Source organism: Oncorhynchus kisutch, unplaced genomic scaffold, assembly GCF_002021735.2.
Source record: "Oncorhynchus kisutch isolate 150728-3 unplaced genomic scaffold, Okis_V2 Okis03b-Okis08b_hom, whole genome shotgun sequence".
NCBI lineage: Eukaryota > Metazoa > Chordata > Actinopteri > Salmoniformes > Salmonidae > Oncorhynchus > Oncorhynchus kisutch.
Window position 1 is genome coordinate 19,164,954 of NW_022261980.1, and position 19,067 is coordinate 19,184,020.

General features: G+C 46.1%; 1 protein-coding gene across 6 annotated transcripts in view; it reads right to left on the reverse strand.

The window, feature by feature from the left end:
* Positions 1 to 19,067, reverse strand: part of LOC109883161 (WD repeat-containing protein 93) — a 51,959-nt gene that overhangs the window by 22,746 nt on the left and 10,146 nt on the right. For all 6 annotated transcript variants that reach the window (XM_031812463.1, XM_031812464.1, XM_031812465.1 and 3 more), the window contains exons 5-10: positions 16,417 to 16,495; positions 13,957 to 14,106; positions 10,696 to 10,882; positions 9,518 to 9,588; positions 3,664 to 3,753; positions 2,991 to 3,122 (exon numbers count right to left, since the gene is read on the reverse strand). In XM_031812463.1, the coding sequence (XP_031668323.1) occupies positions 2,991 to 3,122; positions 3,664 to 3,753; positions 9,518 to 9,588; positions 10,696 to 10,882; positions 13,957 to 14,106; positions 16,417 to 16,495 (709 nt within the window). The remainder of the gene's footprint in view (positions 1 to 2,990; positions 3,123 to 3,663; positions 3,754 to 9,517; positions 9,589 to 10,695; positions 10,883 to 13,956; positions 14,107 to 16,416; positions 16,496 to 19,067) is intronic.

The window sequence follows — 19,067 nt, forward strand, 5'->3', positions numbered from 1 at the left end:
ACGATGAGACAAGGATATCCCTACCGGCCAAGCCCTCCCTAACCCGGACGATGCTAGGCCAATTGTGTCGCGGCCGGCTGCGACAGAGCCTGGGCTGAACCCAGAGTCTCTGGTGGCACAGCTAGCGCTGTGATGCAGTCCCCACGGACCTCCCGGTCGCGGCCGGCTGCGACAGAGCCTGGGCTGAACCCAGATTCTCTGGTGGCACAGCTAGCGCTGTGATGCAGTCCCCTAGACCACCCGGGAGGCCCCATCTATTTTATTTTAACCCCTTTTTCATGGTACCCAATTGGAAGTTACAGTCGTGTCTCATCGCTGCAACTCCCATACGGCTCAGGAGAGGCAAAGGTCGAGAGCCGTGCATCCTCCGAAATACAACCAAACCAGGCCGCACTGCTTCTTGACACAATGCCAACTTAACCCGGAAGCCAGCCGCACCAATGTGTCGGAGGAAACACCGTGCACCTGGCAACCGTGACAGCGTGCACTGCGTCACTCTGGAGGCCCTACGTTGGTTGTTTTTTACCCAAAAAGTTACTGGGAGGTTTTATATATACAGTGGGGAGAACAAATATTTGATACACTGCCCATTTTGCAGGTTTTCCTACTTACAAAGCATGTAGAGGTCTGTAATTTTTATCAGAGGTACACTTCAACTGTGAGAGATGGAATCTAAAACAAAAATCCAGAAAATCACATTAGGATTTTTAAGTAATTCATTTGCATTTTATTGCATGACATAAGTATTTGATCACCTACCAACCAGTAAGAATTACGGCTCTCACAGACCTGTTAGTTTTTCTTTAAGAAGCCCTCCTGTTCTCCACTCATTACCTATAAACCTGCAATCTGCAGTGTATCAAATACTTGTTCTCCCCACTGTATATGGAGTGTGCAACTGTCTTTGTTTTCATAGCTTCCAGGTTATTCTCCGTTAATCAGCACCTCTACACTAAATCATTTTCTCTGGGTGTGCACCAGTTCATGCTTTTCATTAAACTAGCTAACTTGCCCATGAAAGGAAGTTAGGCTAGCGAGCAAGCATTTTAGCCAGGTAACCTTGGACAACAAAATAAAAGTGTGTACTGTATGACAGAGTCATAGACCGTTTCGTCAACATGAAAGAGAGGAGGATTGGCGTTGGCGTTTCTCTACCAGTAGGTGCCGGAGGCAGCTCCTGTTTTCTTTGTGACTTGCGGTAACATTAACTTGCTTGACCGTGTTGTAGGTCATGTAACTGTTTGTTACATGCAATATGCTTTGTGGACTCCACCGGACAGAGGTTGCTCTCTTTATTCAGCCACTATGTCTTCTTATTGTCTCCGCCTTAGGCCTATATACCACGGTGGCATATGAACAAACAGATTACAGAGCAAACAAAATTCATCACAAAACATAGGTTGTAATTTACCCATGCACCACTACCCTTTCTCTGGTCATGGAAACAACATGAATTTGTGCATGAAGCAGATGCGATGCAACTCCAGTTTCGCCATCAGGTGGAACCAGTAGCGATGCCTGGGTAAAATCACTGGGGAAGCCAAGACAGAAATAAAAGCCATATTCCAACCTGTGTTGCGTTGTTTGCTCTATAACCTGTTAGTTCATATGCCTTGCCACCGTGATGTATAGGCCTAAGGCCGAGACAAAACATTCTTGAATTCAAACTGTATTTGTGAACACTACACAGAGACAGGAACAATCACCCACCAACCTAATACAGCCTATCTGGTGATACTACACAGAGACAGGAACAATCACCCACCAACCTAATACAGCCTATCTGGTGAACACTACACAGAGACAGGAACAATCACCCACCAACCTAATACAGCCTATCTGGTGAACACTACACAGAGACAGGAACAATCACCCACCAACCTAATACAGCCTATCTGGTGAACACTACACAGAGACAGGAACAATCACCCACCAACCTAATACAGCCTATCTGGTGAACACTACACAGAGACAGGAACAATCACCCACCAACCTAATACAGCCTATCTGGTGAACACTACACAGAGACAGGAACAATCACCCACCAACCTAATACAGCCTATCTGGTGAACACTACACAGAGACAGGAACAATCACCCACCAACCTAATACAGCCTATCTGGTGAACACTACACAGAGACAGGAACAATCACCCACCAACCTAATACAGCCTATCTGGTGAACACTACACAGAGACAGGAACAATCACCCACCAACCTAATACAGCCTATCTGGTGATACTACACAGAGACAGGAACAATCACCCACCAACCTAATACAGCCTATCTGGTGAACACTACACAGAGACAGGAACAATCACCCACCAACCTAATACAGCCTATCTGGTGAACACTACACAGAGACAGGAACAATCACCCACGAAATACAAAGCGAAACTCAGGCTACCTAAATACGGTTCCCAATCAGAGGCAACGAGAATCACCTGACTGCTGATTGAGAACCGCCTCAGGCAGCCAAGCCTATACAACACCCCTAATCAGCCGCGATCCCAAATACTACAAACCCCAATACGAAATACAATAACATAAACCCCTGTCACACCCTGGCCTGACCAAATATATAACGAAAACACAAAATACAATGACCAAGGCGTGACAGTGCAATTATTTTAGTCTTTCAGAAACAGACAGATAGGCTACAGCAAATGTCAGTGCAAAATAAATGTCAGTGCAAAAGGAAACATGCCAACCCCTCCAAAGACATGATCAAGTTCACCATCAATTGATATTTCCTTAGATACTGTCTTGGCCTAATTCCAATACTTCCAAAGCACACAGCAAATGAGGGTGTTATTGTTTTCCAAGCAGAGTTTTAATGCTCGTTCACGCGTACACAGGTTTACCAAAGGTCTGATTTAGAACTGGACACTTCATCAATCTCAACATTATTGTGCATGCGCAGTCTTTTCAGAAAGGGCCACACAGATATTTAGTGTAACATTTAGGTAACTGTGTGCACAGTGAACTCACCTAAGTGTCTGTCCCAGACAGTGACCAGTCCAGTAACCAGTCCCAGAGTTATGTGTCTAGTACAGCTGCTAACAGCAGAACACAGGATCTCCTGGGCATTAGGCCACAACGCATCAGGCTTGGGCTCCGGGTCTGGAACAAAGAGACAACATGATGAGAAGCTACTTTTGGGGCGGCAGGTAGCTTAGCGGTTAGAGCGTTGGGCCAGTAACTGAAAGGTTGCTGGGTTGAATCCCCGAGCTGACAAGGTAAAAATCGTTCTGTCGTTCTGCCCCTGAACAAGGCAATAAACCCACTGTTCCCTGGTAGGCCGTCATTGTAAATAAGAATGTGTTCTTATTAACTGACTTGTCTAGTTAAATAAAGGTAAAAACATTTTTTTTCATAAACATTTTTAAAGCTGCAACACTGCTGGCCTCCTGCTGGTCATGAACATATACTACACCCAGAACATTCTGGTAATATACTGACATACAGTAGAAGGGCCTGTATTCATAAAGCCTTTCAGAGTCTAGGATCAGTTCCCCCCTGTCCATGTAATTATATTTGTAATAATCTCAATGATAAAACTGATCCTAGATCAGACACTTGAATACAAACTCAGGATCTTTTTTAACATCACAGATCCTATTGTTATCGCATAGTACATGTGACTAAATGACCCCCAACCTACCTGGTTTGTCTCTGGGAGCTTTACACAGTAAGTACTGCAGCAGATTGTGTCTGCCGCTCCACCACAGACACACAGCTACAGCCACTCCTCCTGGAGAGAGAGACAGACAGGCGACATGGAATCAGTTGTCCTGAGTCTGATCTGAACTGCCAGGACCTAGGACCAATAGTTTAATAGTATCACTGAACTGGGGTGGCAGGTAGCCTAGTGGTTAGAGCATTGGGCCAGTAACCGAAAGGTAAAACTCTGTCGTTCTGCCCCTGAACAAGGCAGTTAACCCACTGCTCCTAGGCTGTCACTGTAAATAAGAATGTGATCTTAACTGACTTGCCTAGTGAAATAAAAATAAACTGCCTGGACCAAGGAACAATAGTATCTCTTGACCAATTCATGAAAATAGTCATACCTTCTAGCTGCATTGTGGACCCTAAACTAAACTAGTGAAAGAGCTGCTTCCTGTGCTTGGCCCTCCTCTGTTGAACATAATAAATGGCTCCCTAACTGTCGGATGTGAACCAAACTCACTAAAAAGTGGCGGTAATAAAGCCTCTCTTGAAAAAGTCTAACTTTTACCTGGATTTGTTTTAACTATCGGCCTACAGTACCAGTCAAAGGTTGACACACCTACTCATTCAAGGTTTGCCTTTATTTTTACTACATTGAACAATAATAGTGAAGACACATTTTACATGTTCCTATCCAATTGTGTTTTTTTGTTTCTTTCTTTGCGTTGTTTGTCATTTATTTTTTAAACTTATTTTGTACATAATGTTGCTGCTACCATTTCTTATAACCAAAAATAACTTCTGGACATCAGAACTGCGATTATTGACCACGAACTGGCAGAATACCTTTCCTTTAACGAGCCTGACGTGAATGACATACTGTTTTCCCGGGAACAGGCCCAGATCCGTCATTTGCATGACGAGAAGGCAGAGAAAAATAAAATCGATGACCTACGCATAATAATATAAGAATTAAAGCAGGAAGCACCAGTGACTCGGTCTATAAAAAAGTGGTCAGATGAAGCAGATGCTAAGCTACAGGAATGTTTTGCTAGTACAGACAGGAATATGTTCCGGGATTCCTCCGATGGCATTGAGGAGTATACCACCACAGACATTGGCTTTATCAATAAGTGCATTGATGACGTCGTCCCCACAGTGACAGTACGTACATACCCCAACCAGAAGCCATAGATTACAGGCAACATCCGCACTGAGCTAAAGGCTTGAGCTGCCGCTTTCAAGAAGCGGGACTCTAACCCGGAAGCTGATAACAAATCCCAATATGCCCTCCGACAACCAGCAAAGCGTCAATATAGGACTAAGATTGAATCGTACGACACCGGCTCTGACGCTCGTCGGATGTGGCAGGGCATGCAAACCATTACAGACTACAAAGGGAAAACTACTTCTATGCTCGCTTGCTCGCTTCGAGGCAAATAATACGTTGGAAGTTTACATACACTTAGGTTGGAATCATTAAAACTCGTTTTTCATCCACCACAAATGTCTTGTTAACAAACTATAGTTTTGGCAAGTCGGTTAGGACATCTACTTGTGTATGACACAAGTAATTTTTCCAACATGTCACGTTCTGACCTTAGTTCTTTTATTATGTCTTTGTTTTAGTATGGTCAGGGCGTGAGTTGGGTGGGTTGTCTATGTTTGGTTTTCTAGTTTCTAGTGTCGTTAGTTGTCTCTGATTGAGAATCATACTTTGGTAGCCTTTTTTCACCTGTGTTTCGTGTTTGATTATTTTCTGCTCTGTGTTTTGTATTTCACCGTTCAGGACTGTTTCGTTTCGTTCTCGTTTTTGTTTTGTGTTCATATAATAAATACAATATGGACACTGACCACGCTGCTCATTGGTCCTCCGATCCTTCTTACTACGTCTCCTCAGAAGAGGACGAGAATCGTTACACAACAATTGTTTATAGACAGATTATTTCACTGTATCACAATTCCAGTGGGTCAGAAGTTACATACACTAAGTTGACTATGCCTTTAAAAAGCTTGGAAAATTCCAGAAAATGATGTCATGGCTGTAGAAGCTTCTGATAGGCTAATTGACATAATTTGAGTCAATTGGAGGTGTACCTGTGGATATATTTCAAGGCCTACCTTCAAACTCAGTGCCTCTTTGCTTGACATCATGGGAAAATCAAAAGAAATCATAAATCAGCCAAGACCTCAGAAAAAACTATTGTAGACCTCCACAAGTCTGGTTCATCCTTGGGAGCAATTTCCAAACGCCTGAAGGTACCACGTTCATAAGTACAAACAATAGTACGCAAGTATAAACACCATGGGACCACGCAGCCGTCATACCACTCAGGAAGGAGAGGCGTTCTGTCTCCTAGAGATGAACGTACTTTGTGCAAAAAGTGCAAATCAATCCCAGAACAACAGCAAAGGACCTTGTGAAGATGCTGGAGGAAACAGGTACAAAAGTACAAAAGTATCTATATCCACAGTAAAACAAGTCCTATATCGACATAACCTGAAAGGCTGCTCAGCAAGGAAGAAGCCGCTGCTTCAAAACCGCCATAAAAAAAGCTAGACTACGGTTAGCAACTGCACATTTTCTTTTTTTTTTTACCCCTTTTCCTCCCCAATTTCTTTGTATTCAATTGTTTTTAGTAGCTACTATCTTGTCTCATCGCTACAACTCCCGTACGGGCTCGGGAGAGACGAAGGTTGAAAGTCACGCATCCTCCAATACACAACCCAACCAAGCTGCACTGCTTCTTAACACAGCGCGCATCCAACCCGGAAGCCAGCCGCACCAATGTGTCGGAGGAAACACAGGAGTCGCTGGTGCGCGATGAGACAAGGACATCCCTACCGACCAAGCCCTCCCTAACCCGGACGACGCTAGGCCAATTGTGCGTCGCCCCACGGACCTCCCGGTCGCGGCTGGTTACGACAGAGCCTGGGCGCGAAAGGATTGTACTTTTTGGAGAAATGTCCTCTGGTCTGATGAAACAAAAATAGAACTGTTTGGCCATAATGACCATCGGTATGTTTGGAGGAAAAAGGGAGAGGCTTGCAAGCCGAAGAACACCATCCCAACCGTGAAGCACGGGGATGGCAGCATCATGTTGTCCTGTCTCAGCCTCCAGTATTTATGCTGCAGTAGTTTATGTGTCGGGGGGCTAGGGTCAGTTTGTTATATCTGGAGTACTTCTACTAGTCCAACGCTCTAACCACTAGGCTACCCTGCCACCCCTATTTAGTAAATAGTTAACAAATAAACCCAATTTTGTATTGCTGATTCAACTTGTTAGCCAGGGTTCATGAACTTTCAGATGAGACTGAAATAAGGTGACGATTTATATTGACTGCTATTGATGTAAAATATTACTAGGTCTTTAAGAGTTTATTCGGAAGATAACAGCTCTATAAATATTATTTTGTGGTGCCCCGACTTTCTAGTTAATTACATTTACATGATTAGCTCAATCAGGTAATATTAATTACAGAGAAAATATCTTATAGAATAGCATTTCATATCACTTAATCCGGCATAGCCAAAGACACAACAGTAGTATATGGGGCCTTGGTGACAAAACGGGTGGCACTGTGATAGACTGCATCCAATTTGCTGAGTAGAGTGTTGGAGGCTATTTTGTAAATGACATCGCCGAAGTCTAGGATCGGTGGATAGCCCGTTTTACGAGGGTGTGTGTGGCAGTATGAGTGAAGGATGCTTTGTTGCGAAATAGGATGCCGATCCTAGATTTAATTTTGGATTGGAGATGCTTAATGTGAGTCTGGAAGGAGAGTTTACAGTCTAACCAGACACCTAGGTATTTGTAGATGTCCACATATTCTAAGTCAGAACCCTCCAGAGTAGTGATGCTGGACCGGCGGGCAGGTGCTGGTAGCGATCGGTTGAAGAGCATGCATTTTGTTTTACTTGCATTTAAAAGCAGTTGGAGGCCACGGAAGGAGAGTTGTATGGCATTGAAGCTCATTTGGAGGTTAGTTAACATAGTGTCCAAAGAAGGGACAGAAGTATACAGAATGGTATCGTCTGCGTAGAGGTGGATCAGAGAATCACCAGCAGCAAGAGCGACATCATTGATGTATACAGAGAAAAGAGTCGGCCCGAGAATTGAAACCTGTGGCACCCCCATATAGACTGCCAGAAGTCCGGACAACAGGCCCTCCAATTTGACACACTGAACTCTGTACTGAGTAAATTGACTTTTAAATGCCGTCAGACCCAGGCTCTGCATCTGTCCTCATGCTCCTAGACCTCAGTGCTGCTTTTGACACCATCGATCACCACATTCTTTTGGAAAGCCTAATTGATCTGCAGGGACAAATTCTTGCCTGGTTTAGATGTTATCAGTTCGTCGCTGTGGATGGTTTGTCCTCTGACAAATCAATGGTAAGTTTCGGTGTTCCTCAAGGTTACATTTTAGGACTACTATTGTTTTCACTATATATTCTACCTCTTGGTGATGTCATTCAGAAACACAATGTCAACTTTTACTGCTATACGGATGACACACAGCTGGACATTTCGATGAAACATGGTTAAGCACCAAAATTGCCTACCCTGGAAGCCTGTGTTTCAGACATAAGGAAGTGGATGGCGGCAAATGTTTTACTTTTAAACTTGGACAAAATAGTTGGCGACCTGGTCAGCGTGCACTGCGCCCGGCCCGCCACAGGAGTCGCTAGTGCGCGATGAGACAAGGATATTCCTGCCAGCCAAACCCTCCCTAACTCAGACAACGCTGGGCCAATTGTGCACCGCCCAATGGGCTTGAACCCAGAATCTCTGGTGGCACAGCTAGCACTGCGATGTAGTGCCTTAGACCACTGCGCCACCCGGGAGGGCAAAATTCAGATTTTTTTTCTCCAAAAATGATGCAGCTAATTCATGCTTTTGTCATTTCTAGATTAGACTACTGCAATGCTCTACTCTCCTGCTACCCAGATAAATCACTAAATAAACTTCAGTTATTGCTAAACACGGCTGCTAGAATCTTCACTAGAACCAGAAAATGTGATCATATTACGCTAGTGCTAGCATGGACTACCTGGCCTGATGACTCCTGGCTGTCCCCAGTCCATCTGGCCATGCTGCTGCTCCAGTTTCAACTGTTCTGCCTGCGGCTATGGAACCCTGACCTGTTCACCAGGTGTGTTACCTTGTTCCAGACCTGCTGTCTCAACCTCTGAATGTTCGGCTATGAAAAGCCAACTCACATTTACTCCTGAGGTACTGACATGTTGAACACTCTACAACCACTGCGATTATTATTTGACCCTGCTGGTCATCTATGAATGTTTGAACATCTTGAAGAACAATCTGACCTTAATGGCCATGTACTCTTAAAATCTCCACCCGGCACAGCCAGAAGAGGACTGGCCACACCTCAGAGCCTGGTTCCTCTCTAGGTTTCTTCCTAGGTTCCTGCCTTTCTAGGAAGTTTTTCCTAGCCACAGTGCTTCTACATCTGCATTACTTGTTGTTTTAGGCAGGGTTTCTGTATAGCACTTAGTGACATCTGCTGATGTAAAAAGTGATTTATAAATACATTTGATTTTAATTTGATAAAGGGGATGTATTTTACTACAAATAGAAGGGATGCTTCTAAGAAGAGAGTAAGATAAAAACATTTGATTTAAGAGTGGATAAAATTGATATTTTATGTGTTGTCGATCTCAATCTGCAACAGAACCCATGGCATCAATTCAAGATTTAAATACAGAACCCATGGCATCAATTCAAGATTTAAATACAGAACTGATGGCATCAATAAAATATTTAAAAACAAATTCATGATATTAAAATGTAATGAAAAAACATTTGTTAAATTGTCTTAACCCACCTGTCTGAGGCTTAACTCCTCCCAGGACAGGAAACAGACCTCCAGGAAGCAGGAAGTGACTGGTCACACAGCTTCAAACACAGAATCTCCATGGTTACAACACTAACATGTCATCTCCACGGTTACAACACTAGTGCACCTTTCATTTCCAAGTCTAAAGTCGATGTCAACATGAGCTCATGATGGAGTGATTGAAGTCCAAAGGCAAGCAATGGGCGGATTCCATTATGCTGAGCCGAGGCGCACCGGTCGGTGGCCCTTCTCAAATGGAACAGTAATCTGCATCACTCGGTCATGTTGTCAACAAGGCAGCATGGTGCATCATCCAGAAACATACATCTCTTTTGCATAAAATACATGTTTGGATTTTAGAACTAGTTTTCAGTGGGAAGGCAGATAAAGTGTTTTTATCAAAATAAATAACTTTTGTAATGTGAAAACACAGAATCATACTAATAACTACTGTGGTTAATTACATCACTTGTGTTTTGATCTGACTCCGCTGTGGGACAGAGCAGGGCACCTGGCTCCCACCCGGGAGGCAGCCTGGTTCCAAAACGAATCAACTTCACCAGGTACAAAACACGCTTACACGGTCGCCCAGGCCAGATTAATCCTCTCATTATCAATCAACAACTTCCTTACACGGTCGCCCAGGCCAGATTAATCCTCTCATTATCAATCAACAACTTCCTGACAGGGCCGCCCAGGCCAGATTAATCCTTTTATTAGCAATCAACAACTTCCTTACACGGCCGCCCAGGCCAGATGAATCCTCTCATTATCAATCAACAACTTCCTTATTGTCCAATTTTGAAACGGAAGCTTTCCTTTTTCCCAACCCCCTGGATACCTCACTGATACGAGAGGCTGGAAAAACAAGAGGCTCACTAGGAAATCATGATTCAACAGACTAGATGATTCAACTGATGATCAGTAGCTGTCTGGGTATAGTCTGATTCAGACTGAGGACACAGGGCCCTAACAGATCATCAGTAGCTGTCTGGGTATAGTCTGATTCAAACTGAGGACACAGGGCCCTAACAGATCATCAGTAGCTGTCTGGGTATAGTCTGATTCAGACTGAGGACACAGGGCCCTGTCAGGTCTTATTTTCTGTTATCATTACAATCTGAGGATTTTAAGACTAACCACTCTCATTCAACTGTAGTGTTTACCTGGGTCTGTCTTCTGGGTCTGTAGTGTTGCTGGGGTTAGTAACCATGTACTTCCTGTATACAGACTTAAACACAGCGTCCTGGTCCTCCCATTGGCGACTGCTGATCAGGTGGTTCTGTCCTGAGCCAATCACATTGCCATCCTCGGTCTTCTGCAACACCTCAAATGGACTCTTCATGGTAGAGCCTATCAAATATGACAGACATATTGCCTTCCTGTAATTCTCATGTTGATACAATGTATATCTGTTATTCTCATGTTGATACAATGTCTTCCTGTTATTCTCATCTTGATACAATGTCTTTACAATATATTTTTTTAAACTACTGTTTGGTTACCAGGTCATTCCACCTCAAAAAGCACAAAGAGGATTTTGACACCCACCATCTCAGATTGATCTGAAATCATTTCTGTTGTCAGAAACAGATGAGATTAGCATTCCTGCAAAAATTTTTTGTTGAAATATAATTTGACATCTGAGAAATTAAGCTAATTGATTGCAGCCAAATTGGCATTTTTAATTTATAGGATTCAAATAATATTCAATAAATATAGTACCTAACATCCAATTTGGACCAAACTTTTTCTACCAATGAGTCCGACATGAGGAATCCAAAGGAATGGTCAGTAGCCACCCAGACTCACAACACCCCAACAACAACAATACAGGTTCTGACCACTAGATGGTGCTGTTCATGCTATTAGGTGGGAAAGTTTGAAGACCCCCCCCAATGTTAAAGGGATTGTTCACCTAAATTGCAAAATGACATTGGTTGTCTACTGACAGCAAGGTGTGACAGCAACCCATGCTTGGGTTTTTCAGCCACTGTCTCAAGTGCTAACTTCTTAGCATTTGTGGCACAAATTCAATGCAAGTCAATGGTACGTATAGTAGCATTTTCATGCTTCATGTTCATCAGAACAGTATATAGGTAATAGGGTGCCATTTGGAAGGCAGCCATGTTTTACAAACCGTGAGACAAGAGGTCCACAAGAGGTCTCTTCACAGTCCCCAAGTCCAGAACAGACTATGGACTGTCGATATGTGTTAGTAGAGTATGGGCCTGAGGGCACACACAGTGTGTTGTGAATTCTGTAATGAATATTGTAATGTTTTAAAAGTTCTATAACTACCTTCATTTTGCCAGACCCCAGGAAGAGTAATGGGGATCCATAATAAATACAAATCATCCTAAAGTATCAAAAAATGGATTGTGTAACTGTATTATCTTACTTAGATACAAAGCACAAAAAGGCTAATATATGTACCGTTGACTCGCATGGGATTTGTGCCACAAATGCTAAAACACCCAGACTCACAACTGGGTTTTGCAATACAATATTTTAGGTTCTACCACAGCAGCTTAAATCAAGAACAATATCAAATAAAAAACAGAAAGTCTCTCTCAACGAAGATTAAACAGATTTAACCCTAGTATTTGAAACAGTGGCCAGGTAAACAAAACCAAAGCAAGGGTTGCCATCATACCTATCCTCCTCTCCCTGGACCACCTCCTCCTCTCCCTAGACCTCCCCCTCCTCTCCCTGGACCTCCTCCTCCTCCTCTCCCTGGACCTCCGCCTCCTCTCCCTGGCCCTCCTCCTCCTCCTCTTCCTGGACCTCTTCCTCTCCCTGGACCTCCTGCTCCTCCCTGGACCTCCACCTCTACCTGGACCTCCCCCACCTCTCCCTGGACTTCCTCCCCCCCCCTGGACCTCCTCCTACTCCTCTCCCTGGACCTCCCCCACCTCTCCCTGGACTTCCTCCTCCTCTCCCTGGACCTCCTCCTACTCCTCTCCCTAGACCTCCTCCTCCTCTCCCTAGACCTCCTCCTCCTCTCCCTGGACCTCCTCCTCCTCCTCTCCCTGGACCTCCTCCTCCTCCTCCTCCTCTTCCTCTCCCTGGACCTCCTGCTCCTCCCTGGACCTCCTCCTCTACCTGGACCTCCCCCACCTCTCCCTGGACTTCCTCCTCCTCTCCCTGGACCTCCTCCTACTCCTCTCCCTGGACCACCTCCTCCTCCTCTCCCTGGACCTCCTCCTCCTCCTCACTGGACCTCCTCCTCTCCCTGGACCGCCTCCTCTCCCTAGACCTCCTCCTCCTCCTCCTCCTCCTCCTCTCCCTGGACCTCCTCCTCCTCTCCCTGGACCTCCTCCTCCTCCCTGGACCTCCTCCTCCTCTCCCTGAACCTCCTCCTCCTCCTCTCCCTGGACCTCCTCCTCCTCCCTGGACCTCCTCCTCCTCCTCCTCTCCCTAGAACTCCTCCTCCTCTCCCTGGACCTCCTTCTCCTCTCCCTGGACCTCCTCCTCCCTGGACCTCCTCCTCCTCCTCCCTGGACCTGGACCACCTCCACCTCCTCATCCTTCCTCTCCCTGGACCACCTCCTCCGCCTCCTCTCCCTGGACCTCCTCCTCCTCTCCCTAGACCTCCTCCTCCTCTCCCTGGACCTCCTCCTCCTCTCCCTAGACCTCCTCCACCTCTCCCTGGACCTCCTCCTCTCCCTGGACCTCCTCCTCTCCCTGCACCTCCTCCTCCTCTCCCTGGACCTCCTCCTCCTCTCCCTGGACCTCCTCCTCCTCTCCCTGGACCTCCTCCTCCTCCCTGTCCCTCCTCCTCCAACTGGACCTCCTCCTCTCCCTGGACCTCCTCTTCCTCCTCTCCCTAGACCTCCTCCTTTCCCTGGACCTCCTCCTCCTCCTCCCCCTGGACCTCCTCCTCCTCTCCCTGGACCTCCTCTTCTCCCTTGACCCCCTCCTCCTCCTCTCCCTGGACCTCCTCCTCCTCCTCTCCCTGGACCCCCTCCTCCTCCTCTCCCTGGACCACCACCTCCCTGGACCACCAACAACTGATGCTATATACTCGTTGTTGGGGTGGGATTGGTGTGGGGGGCAGTCGGTAATGGGGGGCGGTCATGGGGGCCGTCATGGGGGGCCGTCGTGGGGGGCCGTCGTGGGGGGCGGTCCGTGGATGGATTTTGACCATTTATTTAGATTTCTCATGTCGGACTCATTGTTCGAAATAAAGTTGGGTCCAAATTGGATGTTAGGTAATATATTTATTGAATATTATATGAATCCTATAAATGAAAATAAAATCAATAAGTTTAATTTCTTAGAGATTAAATTATATTTAAACAAAATAATGATTCAGGAATGCTGAACTTATCTGTTTCTACAACAGAAACTCTTGCTGAAATGACATGGAACGACACTACCGTGATCTGTTAAAGTTTGGTAGGACAGTATGTCATGGGAAGTACCTGTGTGAGGTTTAGGTGGTTTGATCTTCATCAGCATGGCGACAGGAGACAGTTTGCCTGTATCTCCTACTCCAGGTGCATGCTGGGACAGCTCTTTCAGCCAGGAGTCTTTAGGGAATCTGTACACCTCTAAACACTGACAACCATTACCTGGTGGGAGACATGAAAATAATATGAGGATTGAATGAAATATTCTAGATGCATACTTAGGACTGGACTAAACAGATGAAAAGGCCTGCATACTTAGGACTGGACTAAACAGATGAAAAGGCCTGCATACTGTACTTAGGACTGGACTAAACAGATGAAAAGGCCTGCATACTGTACTTAGGACTGGACTAAACAGATGAAAAGGCCTGCATACTGTACATAGGACTGGACTAAACAGATGAAAAGGCCTGCATACTGTACTTAGGACTGGACTAAACAGATGAAAAGGCCTGCATACTGTACTTAGGACTGGACTAAACAGATGAAAAGGCCTGCATACTGTACTTAGGACTGGACTAAACAGATGGAAAGGCCTGCATACTGTACATAGGACTGGACTAAACAGATGAAAAGGCCTGCATACTGTACTTAGGACTGGACTAAACAGATGAAAAGGCCTGCATACTTAGGACTGGACTAAACAGATGGAAAGGCCTGCATACTGTACATAGGACTGGACTAAACAGATGAAAAGGCCTGCATACTGTACTTAGGACTGGACTAAACAGATGGAAAGGCCTGCATACTTAGGACTGGACTAAACAGATGGAAAGGCCTGCATACTGTACTTAGGACTGGACTAAACAGATGGAAAGGCCTGCATACTGTACATGGGACTGGACTAAACAGATGAAAAGGCCTGCATACTGTACTTAGGACTGGACTAAACAGATGAAAAGGCCTGCATACTTAGGACTGGACTAAACAGATGAAAAGGCCTGCATACTGTACTTAGGACTGGACTAAACAGATGAAAAGGCCTGCATACTGTACTTAGGACTGGACTAAACAGATGAAAAGGCCTGCATACTGTACATAGGACTGGACTAAACAGATGAAAAGGCCTGCATACTGTACATGGGACTGGACTAAACAGATGAAAAGGCCTGCATACTGTACATAGGACTGGACTAAACAGATGAAAGGGGTCCTTTTGTTTTGCAATCCTCTCATTAGGAATCCTCTCATTTCAGTTAGGTGGTCTGATTGAGCTGATCTGCCAGGTGCCAGGACACTGTTGTGAAGCCAGGTGCCAGGACACTGTTGTGAAGCCAGGTGCCAGGACACTGTTGTGCCAGGACACTGTTGTGAAGCCAGGTGCCAGAACACTGATGTGAAGCCAGGTGCCAGGACACTGTTGTGCCAGGACACTGTTGTGAAACCAGGTGCCAGGACACTGTTGTGAAGCCAGGTGCCAGGACACTGTTGTGGCAGGACACTGTTGTGAAGCCAGGTGCCAGGACACTGTTGTGCCAGGACACTGTTGTGAAGCCAGGTGCCAGGACACTGTTGTGCCAGGACACTGTTGTGAAGCCAGGTGCCAGGACACTGTTGTGAAGCCAGGTGCCAGGACACTGTTGTGCCAGGACACTGTTGTGAAACCAGGTGCCAGGACACTGTTGTGAAGCCAGGTGCCAGGACACTGTTGTGCCAGGACACTGTTGTGAAGCCAGGTGCCAGGACACTGTTGTGCCAGGACACTGTTGTGAAACCAGGTGCCAGGACACTGTTGTGCCAGGACACTGTTGTGAAACCAGGTGCCAGGACACTGTTGTGAAGCCAGGTGCCAGGACACTGTTGTGCCAGGACACTGTTGTGAAACCAGGTGCCAGGACACTGTTGTGAAACCAGGTGCCAGGACACTGTTGTGAAGCCAGGTGCCAGGACACTGTTGTGCCAGGACACTGTTGTGAAGCCAGGTGCCAGGACTCTGTTGTGAAGCCAGGTGCCAGGACACTTGACATGTAACTAACCTCCACTAGAAACAATATTGTTTATACACATACCACAGATAATCAATAAATTACTGTGTTGTCTAATTGTTATAGTGAACCACTGACATTTTAAGTCAGTTTAATATTCAGGATTATGTATTCCTCATTATGCAGATGAGATGTGACCATGATCTGTGTTGTGTAATTTAATATTCAGGATGATGTATTCATCATTATGCATATGAGATGTGACCATGATCTGTGTTGTGTAATTTAATATTCAGGATGATGTATTCATCATTATACAGATGAGATGTGACCATGATCTGTGTAATTTAATATTCAGGATGATGTATTCATCATTATGCAGATGAGATGTGACCATGATCTGTGTAATTTAATATTCAGGATGATGTATTCATCATTATACAGATGAGATGTGACCATGATCTGTGTAATTTAATATTCAGGATGATGTATTCATCATTATGCAGATGAGATGTGACCATGATCTGTGTTGTGTAATAAACCTTACAGCTGATGGTAGCAGCTCCGTAGTCTCCTCCTCTGGACAGTTCAAACTTCACACAGACACTTCTCTGGTTGAGGTCATCCTGGTCACATTAAAAGGTGCATGGTAAGATATAATGATATAATCTAATGATAACTGGGATGAAACCAACTAGACAAACTATGTCCATTGCCTTCCACCTCAGACTCTGCAATCACCCACCAATCACTGACAGGGATCTTGCTATCTGGGATTCTTGGGACATCCCCATTGAAGTTTACATTTACCCCATTTAGCAGACGCTCTTATCCTGAGCTGCTTCCAAGATTATTTTGGGTCAATGACATCTTTTCTTTCTTCAACTAGTCAGCTTGGGAGTTCCAACCAGCAACGTTTCAGTTACTGTCCCAACGCTCTGAACCTCTAGGCTACCTGCCACCCCCGTTTAAATGTAACATGGTTAGGGTTAGGTAAGGGTTAGGGATTAGGGTAGGGGCGTCCCAAGTTGGGCTGTTGTGGTGACTATTACAGCCACACCGGCAGTCATGAGTCAGGACCACAGTCAAATTTCACATGACTGCTGAGTCACCGTAATTCCTCCTACGCGCTCTGTAAATGAATGGCGCTGATGCATTGGTAGTACCCAACTTGCTAATGACAGGACCTAATGGCCTGGTACTCAGGGCTATATTGTCCCTCCATCAGGTCCCTAATGGTCTGGTACTCAGGGCTCTCTCGTCCCTCCATCAGGTCCTAATGGCCTGGTACTCAGAGCTCTATTGTCCCTCCAACAGGTCCTAACGGCCTGGTACCCAGGGCTCTATTGTCCCTCCATCAGGTGCTAATGGCCTGGTACTCAGGGCTCTATTGTCCCTCCATCCGGTCCTAATGGCCCGGTACTCAGGGCTCTATCATCCCTCCATCAGGTCCTAACGGCCTGGTACTCAGGGCTCTATTGTCCCTCCATCAGGTCCTAATGGCCTGGTACTCAGGGCTCTATTGTCCCTCCATCAGGTCCTAACGGCCTGGTACCCAGGGCTCTATTGTCCCTCCATCAGGTCCTAATGGCCTGGTACTCAGGGCTCTATTGTCCCTCCATCAGGTCCTAATGGCCTGGTACTCAGGGCTCTATTGTCCCTCCATCAGGTGCTAATGGCCTGGTACTCAGGGCTCTATTGTCCCTCCATCAGGTCCTAATGGCCTGGTACTCAGGGCTCTATTGTCCCAGTAATCACTCTGACATCAATTCAAATGCATTCGAAAAATTGCATCAAACCCTTGTCATCAAAACAGTATCATACTTTTCAAATTCAATTAGGCTACATTGTTTGACCTCACTGTGATTGATAAAGGTGATTGATCAATTTGATGAAATAACTTCAACAGGTTGAAACTGAGTGGAAAACATGGTCATTGGATGTTGTTTCAAAGGCAAACAACTAAATGGACAGCCTTTCTAAGGTGATGATTCATTCAAAGCATGTAAGATGCTGCATGTAGAACACCAATCTGCATATTAGACCTGATAAGTACCCCTCGGCCTATACATGAGCCCAAGCTGATGAGTACCCCTCGGCCTATACATGAGCCCAAGCTGATGAGTACCCCTCGGCCTATACATGAGCCCAAGCTGATGAGTACCCCTCGGCCTATCATGCCAGCTGATGAGTACCCCTCGGCCTATACATGAGCCCAAGCTGATGAGTACCCCTCGGCCTATACATGAGCCCAAGCTGATGAGTACCCCTCGGCCTATACATGAGCCCAAGCTGATGAGTACCCCTCGGCCTATACATGAGCCCAAGCTGATGAGTACCCCTCGGCCTATACATGAGCCCAAGCTGATGAGTACCCCTCGGCCTATACATGAGCCCAAGCTGATGAGTACCCCTCGGCCTATACATGAGCCCAAGCTGATGAGTACCCCTCGGCCTATACATGAGCCCAAGCTGATGAGTACCCCTCGGCCTATACATGAGCCCAAGCTGATGAGTACCCCTCGGCCTATACATGAGCCCAAGCTGATGAGTACCCCTCGGCCTATACATGAGCCCAAGCTGATGAGTACCCCTCGGCCTATACATGAGCCCAAGCTGATGAGTACCCCTCGGCCTATACATGAGCCAAGCTGATGAGTACCCCTCGGCCTATACATGAGCCCAAGCTGATGAGTACCCCTCGGCCTATACATGAGCCCAAGCTGATGAGTACCCCTCGGCCTATACATGAGCCCAAGCTGATGAGTACCCCTCGGCCTATACATGAGCCCAAGCTGATGAGTACCCCTCGGCCTATACATGAGCCCAAGCTGATGAGTACCCCTCGGCCTATACATGAGCCCAAGCTGATGAGTACCCCTCGGCCTATACATGAGCCCAAGCTGATGAGTACCCCTCGGCCTATACATGAGCCCAAGCTGATGAGTACCCCTCGGCCTATACATGAGCCCAAGCTGATGAGTACCCCTCGGCCTATACATGAGCCCAAGCTGATGAGTACCCCTCGGCCTATACATGAGCCCAAGCTGATGAGTACCCCTCGGCCTATACATGAGCCCAAGCTGATGAGTACCCCTCGGCCTATACATGAGCCCAAGCTGATGAGTACCCCTCGGCCTATACATGAGCCCAAGCTGATGAGTACCCCTCGGCCTATACATGAGCCCAAGCTGATGA